This window comes from Acanthisitta chloris, unplaced genomic scaffold (genome assembly GCF_000695815.1).
Source record: "Acanthisitta chloris isolate BGI_N310 unplaced genomic scaffold, ASM69581v1 Scaffold43863, whole genome shotgun sequence".
NCBI lineage: Eukaryota > Metazoa > Chordata > Aves > Passeriformes > Acanthisittidae > Acanthisitta > Acanthisitta chloris.
Window position 1 is genome coordinate 1,091 of NW_008667341.1, and position 12,451 is coordinate 13,541.

Consider the following 12,451-nt stretch of genomic DNA (forward strand, 5'->3'; position numbering starts at 1 on the left):
ACTGTGTGCAGGGAAGAGAAATATTTATAGTAGCTCTCCAAAAACACACAAGGATTCAATGGTGTGGTGGTGAGTTAGATGGGACACCAATGCGTGGCCAGTGCTGAGTAGCTCAGTCATCCTTTAGCTACTCTGGTGGGTTCAAAGCTGGTCTGGTCCTTGCTTCTGTCATCTGGAGTAGCTGGAGAACCATCAGGCAGACAAGTCTGGGGACAATGCCCTGCATCCCTGGAAGTGTTCAAGGCCAGGTTGGACAGGGCTTGGAGCAACCTGGTGGTTGCCCATGGCAGGGGATTGGAATGAGGTGGTCTTTTAGGTTTCTTCCAACCCAAACCATTCCATGATTCTTGGATATGATTCCATGGGAGCGGTGGAGCTCACAGCTCACCAGCAGACCCACAGCTCAGTGGGGTTGCAGTAGAACCAACTTCCCTCCCCACCTGGGCGTTGGGCTGGGGGCACCCGCGGTGCCCCAGGGTTAGTAGGGCTCTAAGGGGCCCTCACACGGTACTTAAAGACTTTGACACAGTTGTCTCCTGTGTCTGCCACGAAGAGGTGCCCGAAGGAGGAGCAAGCCATGCCAGCAGGCCTCCTCAGCCCTGAGGACACCAGGCAGATCGGAGATCCATGCTTTGGGAACAAGTGGACTGTTCGGTGCTGCTCATCTGCCACCAGGATGCTGCCATCCATGTCCACACACACCCCAGCAGGGTTACCAAAATGGTGCTTGTATTTGCTGCTGAGGGAGCAGAGGAGCTTACGGCTGTTCGTGAAGACCTTGACGTCTCCACACTCCTCGCTCACCACGAAGCCTCCGTTGAGTGCTGGACTGATGTAGCGAGGGCCCTGCAGGTTGGGGACTGAGTGGACATTGAGCATCTTGAAGGCATGGTCCAGAGCAAAGCTGTGCACTTGGCCTTGTGCATAGTCTGCTACCAGGATCTTTTCCATGGAGTCTACTCCAATACCCCTGGGGGAACCAACATTTCTGATCTTTATCCATTCCCCCTTGGAGTGGCCACTGTGAGGGTTGAAGACCCAGATGGCTTCACTCACCATGTCGGCTACAGCCACCATTCCCGAGTGAGTCACAGTCACATCTTCTGGCAAGAAAGTGCCACCTCCCTTCCCGGTTTGCTGGCAAGGCAGGGCCTGCAGCATGTGGCCTGTGCTGCTGAGGACGTGAACCCAAGGAGCACTCTCAGCTGTCACATAGATGGAGCCATCCCGGGAGCAGTGGACGCCGCGTACACCCCCATAGCAGCTGCCCGTGGGGTTGGGGATCCGCTGGACCAGGTCATCCTGGCAGTAGCGGAGGAGGTTCTTGATGTTGTCCAGATCTCCACACAGGCTTTTGGCCTTATCTGCCAGCTGGTGGACTTGGTGCTGTGTCACCATGCCCATGCCACGCTGGCGGCTCAGCAGTGGGCTGGCTGCCTGCAGTGTGGCAAATGACTTCAGCTGGAGGCTGTAGATGGTTTTCAGAAGCTTCTCCTTTTGCTGGCTGGTCTCCAGTGTGTAGTCCATGACAAATCTCTTGCCCCTGATTGGGGGAAGCAGTGGAACTGTTACTGTTCCTGCCTGCTGCCACCTTTGGGGACATGCTGGGGTGTTTGCTGTCTACCCAGGGTCAAGGTGTTGGTGCTAGTCTGGATTCACTCTGATGTGACAGAGACCAGATCATAGCCTGGAGAAGCAGAAGTTCATTTTGCCTTAAATGTAATTGCAATCAATATTATAATGGACACACTTGGCCATTCTGAGTTGTTGGCAAGCCACTGCTCCACCTTTATCACCCCATGTCCCATGCTTGCCTGCTGTCATGAGCCTGTAAAAGGAACCCTTCCCCTAAGCACTGCTGAAGGAGGCTAAGGCATACTCTGCCAAATTGTCCTTCGCATGTGTCAGTGCCACAATTATTGAAAACCTGCAGAGTATTCAGGTATCCCCTGAATACTTGCAGAGCTCTCAAGCACAAATACATGATGGTGCAGATGAGTGTGAATACAAGTGGAATCCAAATTCTGCTAGTTTTGGGGCATGGGAATGGTCCACAGTGGTTGTGCTTTATGTCTTCAGCAGTAGAGACCTGCTCAGTGGAAAGAAGTCCTCTATCCCCCAGGACTGCTTGTCAGGGTCCTCCTTCAGAGCTGCACAGAGTACAAACTCCAAGGAGCTGGGTTTTACAGTTGGGGAAACTGAGTCACCACCAGGGAGGCAATGTGCCAGCTGCCACACACCCCTCACCAGCAGCATCCACCAAAGCTGCCATCGGATCCTTGATGGTGTGTGCTGAATGAGTCTGAGCTGATCATTCAGGGCTCCAAACCCAGAAGGAGCTCTGACACTGTCCCCTGCACAGCTCAGGGCAATGACCCCTTTGTGTAACCACAAGCCCAGCTGAACACACCTCACACACTTCATACCTCCGTCCTGATGTCCTGGGGGCTGCCTGTCCTTCCCTGGCAGCACTGTCCGTCCTTCCCTGGCAGCGCTGCCCTCCCACCGGCTCTGTCCTGCTCCCTCGCTGGGCCCAGGGCAGCTGGACCAAGAGATGTTGTGTTGTTAGTGACGGGCGATTGCCCTTGGGTTTGGGTAAACACAAAAATTCCTTGGGCTGACAACCAGAAGCTGCAAGACAAGGGCTGATCCATGTGGCAAGGGACTGCTCAGGACTTGCCCTCCCTGACAGTGCTTCCCGACCATGCTTCCCCTACCTTTGCCCACAGTGAGCTCAAATCACCCACCTTAAACCCAGCCAAGGTGTGAAGAAGTTTGTGCCTGTTCATTACTCAGATGGGCCAAAGGTGAAGGAAGTTTGGATCAGACTCACCCTCTGTTTGGGATGCTTGGAGGAGCTGCATGTGCCTGTCCCTTAGGATGAAGGAAGCAGGTTGGAGTCTGGCTGGTTGCAGGAGCTGCAGGATCAGGATCTGTCTCCAGTGCCCCAGGGCTGGGTGCTCCTCTCTCGGTCTGTTTAGGGCCTTCTGGTCCTGTACCCCTGAAGCTCACAGCATTTGGGAAGCTGCTTCGGACCTATCACCAGCCAAAACAACAAAAATAACTTGACATGACAAGCACTGGGGCTGCTCCATCCAAGCCCGAGCAAGATGGGAGGCAGCTTCAAAAACCATCTCCCAGGGCAACAGGGCCTGACCTTTTGTTTCGCTGTTGTGTGCTCTGTCACCAGGATAAACAAACACAGCCTGGCCCTGGGGCTCCCGTTCACCTTTCCAGGACCATTGCACTGTCACAACCTGTTCAGAAGCCATCCCTGGACCCCAGGAGACGCCTGTGTCACAGCAGGGCCCTGGCACAGCCCGTGCCCACCCAACACTGGAAGCTGCAGGGGTCAAGGACATGGGCATGGTCAGCCTGCTGGCTCTGGAGGTGGACCAAAGGGAAGACAGTTTGGGTTCAGTTCAGGCTTTCCTGAAGCACATTCCTTGTAGGTACTAAAGTGAACTTCTCCCCTTGCAGATTTTTCTCCCCTGGCCCAGGGATAGCAGCTCCTGGTTGAGTGTCCACAAGGAACACACAAGCCCTGGGTCTCTGCCAGTCCATGTGCCCAGGGAGACAGGCATGGTGCCTACCTGGAACTGTGCATGTGTGCAGGGAGCCAGTGGGATGTCCCAGGGGATGAGCTCTGTGATTACTACCAAGTCACAGGTTTGTGGGAAAAAGCCCAAACACATCCACTGCGAATATTTCCCCATCTAGAGCACAGCTCTGTGGCTGGGGAGAGGGCTGGGGGGACACGGTGGGGACACACAGTGGAGTGTCAGTTGTCATGCTGCAATGAAACCCTCCACAGGTCCGTGGTGGGTGCTGGAATGCTCCAGCTCCAAGCATCCCGGCGGTCCCCAGCCTGCTCTGGACCCTGTCCGCGCGGGGGGTTGTGGCTGAGGGCTGTGACCCTGCTGGGACCGATGTGGGGACGGGGCAGGGTGGCAGTGGGTGCCTGGCTGGACGCGGGGTGGTCACTGCTCTGTGCAGACACCAGGCGGCTCCGAGCAACCGGCAATGACTGGCGCTGGTAATCAGAAGCACCGTGTGTGTGTCCGTGTGTGCGAAAAGAGGCGTCCCAGGACCGTGCAAGAGCTCTCGGTGCCAAGCCAGAGCGTCCACTGCACAGCCACACACAGAAAACATGATCTCCAGCCTGAGCAGAGTCTCTGTCCTGCCTGCACTCCCCCACTATCCATGAAATGCTTGCAGTGTCCAGCTGGGACGTGCAGGCTCTTGTGGGGACACTGGGAGACAGTGCTCTTGGAGCATCTTGGAGCATCCCCCATGCAGGCTAGGACTGGGGCTGAGGCTTCCTAAACCCATTTCCAAGGAGGGGAGTGCAGGAGAGAGCTCCTCTTCAGGCATCACAGAAATCCCTCCAGGAAGGAAGTTGTAACTAATCTTGTCTCTAAAACTACCCTGGCCCTGCCCTCTGGCATGTGGACCCCAGAATCCCTGCTGCTGGTTAGCTAACCCTTGGAGAAGATTCTTCGGGGTCTGAGACGGGCTGAGCTGATGCCTTGGCTTCTCCTTTCTCCCTCCTCCTCTGCAGGCTCCCTGCTCTCTCTCGAAAGACTCACAAGAGGATTAGGAAGTTAATCCTCTTTGAGACATCAAGCTCCATGTTGAGCCTTGACAGAAAGGGCCAGAAGCTGTGAAGCACTGCCATAAAGCCCCTTTCCTGCCAGGAGCAGCCCAGTGGGTGAGCCCCAGCCATCCCCATTGCCACCCACCCCAGGCACCAGCCTGTCCCCAAGTCATGGGAGCTGGGCAGTGGTCCCACCAGGCTGGCTTCCTCCATCCCAACCTGGCCTGGCTCCTGCAACCCATACACACTGCCCCAGGAGGGTGGTGGGAGGAAAGTGAAGCATCCTCCTGTCCTGGCAGGAAACAGCATTCCAATGCCATGTAAGAGTGGGAGACAAATGGAAGCTTTCTGCAAACACATCCTCAGGCTCAGCCCTCTGGGGAGGGCTCTGGAGTTCCAAGAGCTCTGTGGAACCCCTGGGGCATAGGTATTACTGGAGCAAAGCTATGTGCTGTAAAAGTCCTCTTACAGATGGTACTGGGTCATACGGTATTCCAGGAAGGGTTGCTCCAGCTCTTGGCAGGGAAGCATGCAGGCTGGTGTGCCACAGGCTGGTGGGCATCAGCTACAGGTGGGCAAGGAAGCACCTGCACCTTCTGCTCCCCCTTTCCACCCAAACTGCCTACATTCTTGGGTATTCCCCACGTAAAATTAGGGAGGAAATAACAGTGGCTGGGTGGTTTGGCTCCCTGATCCCCAATCTGGAAAAAAGATGTGGATGTTTTGGCTTTGCAGTAGCCACTGCCTGGGATGGGGGAGTCAGGGCTGCCCAGGCACCCTACCTGGCCATGCAGGTGCTCCTGGGGTCTTCATGCAGCTTCTGCCTTTCAGGAATGTTTCCACCTTCCCTCTCAACCCTTTTACCCTCAGCTTCTACCTCCTCACTGTAAGGCAGCAGCAGGATCACCCAGCCCTGGTGCCTCAGCACTACTTGGCATCTCCTGCACTGCCACAGTTTCAGCAGGTATGGGTCCCTTCCAGGCAGGGAAATGGGCAGGAAGGCAGGAGCTAATCAAACATCATCATCAGCTGGCACCACACCCTGCCTTAGCCTGCAGTGCCTGAAGGAAACCCTCTCCCTGCTCTGCTTGGCTGCTCTTAGGAGCATCACCCCTTGTGAGAGCCAGAGCACTGGTCTCACCTGCCCTCCTCTTCAAAGTATTTAAACCCTCGGTGCTTCCCTCCACGGGCCTTTGATCCAGCTCCAAAGCCAGAATGGTTCTGCCCTGGGCAAATACCCAGGGAAGCAATCCGTTCAGAGGCATCCAGGAGCAGGGAAAGGAAACCTCCAACTGCAAAGCAGATGGGAAAACACAGCAGGGAAATTTTGTAGTTTTTGTACTGTTTTTCCTCATTTAAAGCTGAGGAGATGGGATAGCTGCATGCCATGGGGCGTGGAGAACACAGCTGCTGCTGGAGCAGCTCTGGAGCTGCAGTCCCAGGGACTGGTCTGCAGTGCAGTGTTTGTGGCGATGGGGTTTGAAGGGTTGATGTTGGACTTGAAGCGCTCCAGCAGTGTCCCATCAAAGCCAGGGGACAGTCGCCAGGGCTGGGTGGCAGGGGGCAGTGATGCCTCCGCAGTGGTTGTGGTGCTGAGAGCAGTGAGGAGCAGCAGTGGTGCTTCCGCAAGCAGCTGGGAGCAGAAGACCCAAGGGAAGCCACAGGCAATGTGTGGAGTAATGCCTTCTGGGCTGCCTCTGCTCCTCTTCCCCCCAGAGAGCAGCTCCCAGGAGGCTGAGGAGGACTTGTGGCTCCTCCACAAGCTGTGGGTTGGGTGAGAGCAGGTGGTGGTGCAGACTGGGCTGTCCGTCCGATCTGCATTGCCCTTGCAGATTGGCCCCTGCCAGTCTCAGCACATCTGTGCTGCTTCCCTGGTGTGCCACCAGCCCTGGGGGTGACATTTCTGCCTCGAGGGGAGTCACATCCTCCCCTGCTTGCTCCTAGTGTGTGAATGCTTCGACGCAAAGGGAGGGACAATGCTGAGGAGAGGGCTGAGGAGGATGCAAAGGGAGCAGTGTTCTGGCACTGCTAATGCCTTCCAGGACACTTTGCTTGGTGTTCCTGAGAACACTACCAATCTTTAATTAAGGTCATGGGGAAACTCTCCCCAGCATGTAGTAATTTGGCACAAAGAAACTCTTGCCAGCCGTTCCCCAGGTGGGAAGCACAAGGTGGGCTGGGACAGGCCCCCTGTAGTGTTTGGAATCCTTTGGAGTCAGTTCCTGATTTGTCTTCCCAGCTCCAGAGTCCGAACAGCCTGGTATCGCTGCCTGCCCTTGGCTCACAGTTAGTTGTCTTGTCACCATGGCAAAGCCAAGCCATTGCCTCCCTCCTGCCTGAGACAGAGCAATTCTGCTCCAGGTTGTCTTTGCAGCTTCACACATCTGCTCAGAAGTCTCCTGGCCGACCTTGGCCCTTCCTGAGTCCACGTTCGGTAACTTTCCACTGCTCCGAGCTCTGGCCTGCCCACGTTGGAGTAAGAGAAAACTGGTTGTGCTGGCAGGAACCACTTCTTGTCCCCAGCTGGTTCCACCTGGTAGCCCACCGTTACGAGTGAGCAGCCACAGCTCCCTGGCCCTGCTGCAGGTGGGTCCTGGGATGCACTGACACGGCCTGCTGGGCAGGGCCCCTTGGCACCTGCCTTCCCCAGTCGCCTCAGCCACAGCCTCTGGATTTGCCTGGTCCCAAATCACTTGTATCTCCCCATCCACCTGCACATTGGTATGTGCAAGGGGTTAACTTGCCCTGGCACCAAACATCCCCATTTCTTGGTGCTACAGCCAGCACACTGCCAATGCCTGGCAGCACCCTCTTCCCCTGAACACAGGGTTGGCTCTGCCCCATCCTGTGGGCAAACCCAAGGGAATTCGCAGCTCTGTCTCTTGGACCATGGTTTCCCCTGCCAGACTGGAGTACAGTGGGAGGAGGTGATGCCCACCACAGCCTCAGCCATCCTCCGTGCAGCCTCTGGGCTCCACCTCTGCGGTGAATGTCCTCTTCTAACATGGGATCCATCCCCAAAATTTGCTACCAGTCCTTTGCCTCCAAGCCAGGAAAATCTGGGGACACAGCATTTTCACAGGGCCTGTGGAATGTTCCCATCTCCTGCTTGGGGCTGCCCTGATCATGACAAGCAGCCTGACATGATGTCCTACCACACTTCCCCACAAACTGTGGCCCCATCCTTGTGTTCCAGGGTGCCTGGGTTGCTCCTGCACTGTCTCCCCTTGCTGTTGACCCTGGCAGGGCATCCAGCCAGAGCTCATGGTCACACCAACATGGCTGGGAAACCTGTTGGGGATGCAGCAAACCCACTCTCCATGTCCTCTGCTCTTAGCTTCCCTGGGGCCACGTCCTTGTGCCAATGGGATGGGAGTTTAACAACCTTCTCTTTTACAAGGAACCCTGAAATCTAGCTCCTTCCACTGCTTTGCCTGAGATAAGCTTTCCCTCAGGGTTTGTTTATTAGGAAACTGCCCCACTCCCAATCCTTGAGCTCTCCTTTGCTCTTGAACCCAGAGGAGAAGGAATACTTGAGCAGGAGCAGCTGTACCCACCTGGGGTTAGAAACCCATAAAAGTTGTGCAGGTCCATTGACCAGGAGTTGCTGGGCTCTGAGCTGTGCTGGGGACCTGCTGTGACCCCATGTCCCCCCAGCTCAGGAGCAGGGGGACTGCTGGCCTTATCAGGGCAGGGGAGGGATTTGGGTCCTCCAGCTGTTGATTGGGACTGGTCAATGCTTGACATGAAAATGGGGGGGACGTGCAAGGAGGGGTAGTTTGGTCAACCATGACCAAGAAAGATGGCTATCAGGTGTGCCTGCTCTAAAGGGCAGGTAATGGCTCGCTATCAGATGCCTTTAGGGTAGCCAAACAGCAGAGTAATGGGCCCTGTGCTGGAGTGGGCTGAGGGCCCCGGGGGTGCAGATTGCAGACTGGATAAGCCACCCTGGTAGTTCAACTCCCATCCATTATTTAAATGCAAAGGTAAATGCTTTCATCTTTTCTACTGGAATGGTGCCACCAGTTTGGCCACTTCCAGAAGGTCCCATCCTGCAGGCAGGAGTCCCTGGGCAGGGTACTGCCCCAGACAGCCGTGGCAGGGCAGAGAGGAGAGCCCTGTCCTCTGCAGAGATGCCACCTCTGGGGACAAGATGTGCAAGCTGAGCAGCAGAGTGGCACATGGGAGATTGTCAAGGGAGATGGACTATTGCAGGGACATGGAAGGAAAAGGCTCTGTGCACAAAGAGGAGGCTGAGGGGAGACCTGGTGGTGTTGTGCAGCTTCCTTATAGGGACACTGGAGGGGCAGCACCAATCGGGTAACCAGTGATAGGAGCAGAGGGAAGAGCTGGAGCTCTCTCAGGGGAGGGTTAGGTTGGATACTAGGAAAAGGTTGCTCCCCCAGGGTGTTTGGGCACTGAACAGCTCCCCAGGGCAGTGGGCACAGCCCCAAGCCTGACAGAGCTCAGGGAGTGTTTGGACAGTGCTCTCAGGCACAGGGTGGATTGTTGGGGTGTCTGGGCAGGGCAGGAGTTGGACTGGTGATCCTTGTGGGCCCTTTCACACTCAGGATATTCTATGATTATTTTTTCTAAGTATGTTCAAGGACTTCTGCAGAAGGAATTAGGATCCTCATGGCTCCTGTGAGGACATTTCTGTCAGACATAGGCTACCCCTCTCCCCAGCATGGGACAAGCCAGTGGGGTAGCAGTGTTGATCTAGCAGAATGAAACAGTCAAAACCCACCCACAGAAATCCTGACCGCATGCAGCCAGCACCAACATTGGCCACATCCTGCTGGTGGCTAACCTGGTGCCCCCAAAACCCAGGACTGCTTGGCTCCATGGTGCAGAGCTATGGCATGAGATCGCTGCAGGGTCCAGCTGGAGCAGTCAGAGCTCCTAGGAGAGGAGAACAAAGCAGACAGCATCAACTCCCACTCGGAGGTTTTCCCTTTAATGGTTTGGTTTTTGTTTTGTACATTCATAAAACTGTGAACAATAAATACTGAGTGATCAGCCCCAGCTCCCACCTGCCCCACAGCTTTCTGTGCAGGTCAGGGAGACGGTGAGCGATGTGGTGAGAGCTGCTGGCACAGGCTCCACCCATGGGAGAGGTGCCCAGCTCACAGCTTGGGCACCTCGGAGCAGGGCAGCACCCCAGCTCGGGGCAGCAGGATGGAGTCAGGGGCTGGGGAGGGAGAGGTGACTGTGTGCAGGCAATATCTCAGCTATGAAGGGGTGAAAGGCAGCACTGCCTGGTGCTCTGGGCATGGATCTCCTGCTTAAGCTCAGGGCTGCTTGTCCCAGAGCTCAGCTACCTGTCTGTTGTCCTGGACTTCCAAGGTGTCCAAGTTCAGATGGGAGAGATGCTAAAAACAGTGTGATGCTTGGGGCTGGGAAGAGATGGGGCTCCTGGGTGGCTGGGGGGAACTACAAGTCTTGTTCCTCAGTGAAGGTAAATGTCAGGTGAGCAGGAAAGGATGTCATGGGAAAATGGGGCTCCAGCTTCCTGGCTGTGCCTGTGGGTGCCCTGCTGTGTGCTGGAGGAAAGTCCTGGCATGAAAGATACACAGAGAAGGTGGGGGAGGAGAGTAGGGAGCCCTGAGATACGGGAGCAGAGAGGTGCTGGCGCAGGGGACAGCAGCTGCCAGGGCTGTGTGAGCGAGGGAGCGGAGGAGGGGGCTGACAGTGGCACAGGGTGGCAGGAGAGGCTGGAGAGGGACTGGCAGGGTGTTGGGAGTGGGTGATGTGAGCAAGGTGCTTGGTATGGAGACAGCTGCTGTGCTGATGGTGTTTCAGCATCCAGAGATGACAGCACTATTCACACCCAGAAAGGCTATCCTAGTGTCACCTCCCCTGGGCTCTGGGATTGAGGATCTTGCACCCAGGCTCTGGCCTCTGTTCTGTCAGGGTCTCGTGACCATTCTTTGGGCCTTGCAGGGTCAGGGCCGTGCTGGGAAGGACAATGGTCCATCAGGAAGATCTAGAGCTGGCTTGAAACAGCCACAGTGCTGAGCCAAGCAGCTCTTCTTCTGAATTCCCTCTTCCCACTCTCCAGAGAAAACAGATCAATAACCCCACAGGCCTCTGTGCTCTGAGCAAAGTCCCGGAGTGAGAAATAAACCCCTTTGATGAAGTAGAAGCTTTGTCCAGTGAGCAACCTGGTAAGAAGAGACAACTCTTCTTGTTGTTTGGGTCCGTCAAAGTGCCTGGGAGTCCCAGGTCATCCCAGGTGCCATGTGTGTGCTTACCTTCTTCACCCTCCACAGTGGGATTGTCCACTTTGTGCCCAGTGTGTCTAAAGCTCCTTAGATGTGCTGTGTAGGTGCTTTATTTGTGGCTTTGCTGGCTGTTCCCTTTGTCCTGCCCTCCTGCCCCTCATCCCAGCACAAGCCACCAGGCCAAGCTGGTGAAGGTCCTGGGTGCTAACAGGACACCCCACAATGTCCTGAACAGAGAGTGTGGATGGGAGAGGAAAGGGTGCCTAGATTTTCCAGGATGAGGAGAGCACTCTGGTGGAAGGGAGTCCAGAAAATCCTGACCCAAGTGTGGAAACATCCTGATCCAGAGAAGATGCTACTCAGCAGGGTGGTGGGTAACAGGGAGGTGTGACTGCCCTGCAGTGGGTCCCAGCCTGCCCAACAGCAGCAGGCGTCCCCAGCCAGCATGGGGAGACTTTTGGGAAGGCCAGGGCTGATCCCACAAGCGTCAGGAACCTGCCCAGGTGGCTGGGTCTCCAGTGCTCTGGCTCAGGGTTGGCCGCTTGTCATTGTTCCAGCTTGGGGCAGACCAGGTTTGTCCCTTCAGAGTTGTTTATGATGTCTTTGTCCCTTGAGGTGTTGGGTTTGTGGTAGCATTGTCTCTCCCATTTTGCTGTCCTGTGTGCCATCTTTTGTGGGATTAGGACTAGTGGGCAGGACCTCCTGGGTGCTGAACTCTGCAGGATCAGAGCCTTTGTGAGGAACATGTCTGCATGGGGAGAGGCCAAGGGGTGGAGGAAGGGAAGGTCGTTTCTGTGTAAAGGTGAAAGGAGGAGCCAGACACTGGATGGTCAGTGGGCAGGAGCAAGTCTCCACAGCCCAGTGTTCCAGACACATGGCAAAGGTCCTTGGCACGAGAGGTCAGGACCCATGTGTGGAGCTGTGGCAAGGTGGCTCCTCTGTCACCTTGTCATCGTGACTGAGAGAATGTTCTTGTCTCCAAAGTGCGGAAAGCACTTGGCCTCTGGGTCGGTCCAGCAAGGCATCCAATTCCCTGGTGTGGCACTCCAAACACCATGTCTTTGTACAGGGTGACAGTCATGGTCTGTCTGAGCACAACCATGGCTGGACTGAGGCTTGGCCCTGTCTGTGAACCCTCCTCTCTCCACAGATTGTAGTAGCTGGGTGCAAATGTCCCTGAGTGTCCCTGATGGAAGGACTGGGTGAGCCTTTTGCTGAGAGCTCTGCGCTTTTAGAAGTTTTCTGTTGTTGCCTGCTAGTGACTTTCCTTTTGAAGGGAGTTCCAGAACCAGAGTGCTGAGGCTGTGGAGCATGCAGAGCCCTGCAGCACTGTCCATGACACGGGGGGAGGAGAGGGACCGGCTTTTTACAGCTTGTGTCATCATCCAGGGAAGCCAGCTGGAACCCCACACAACGTGGCCCCAGCCTGGCGCTGGTTGAGCTTTCATCCACGGGGAAGAGGAGGAGCAGAGAGGTGGGACACTGGGAGGGTGAATCATGAGGTGGTCAGTGAGGTCCAGGAGCTTTCAAGCAAGGTGGGCTCAGGGGTCGGTGTGCAGAGGGCTGTGGACACACGCAGCGTCGGACACGGAGCGCGGCACGGCCCGGCAGCCCAGGGGCGCGTCCTCGG

The 12,451-nt window shown here is 56.0% G+C and overlaps 1 protein-coding gene across 1 annotated transcript; it reads right to left on the minus strand.

The window, feature by feature from the left end:
• Positions 1 to 489: 489 nt before the first annotated feature.
• Positions 490 to 1,527, minus strand: NHLRC4 (NHL repeat containing 4). Its single transcript, XM_009072445.1, has one exon. The coding sequence runs from the start codon at positions 1,525 to 1,527 to the stop codon at positions 490 to 492; it is 1,038 nt and encodes a 345-aa protein (XP_009070693.1).
• Between the last annotated feature and the right edge of the window lie 10,924 nt (positions 1,528 to 12,451).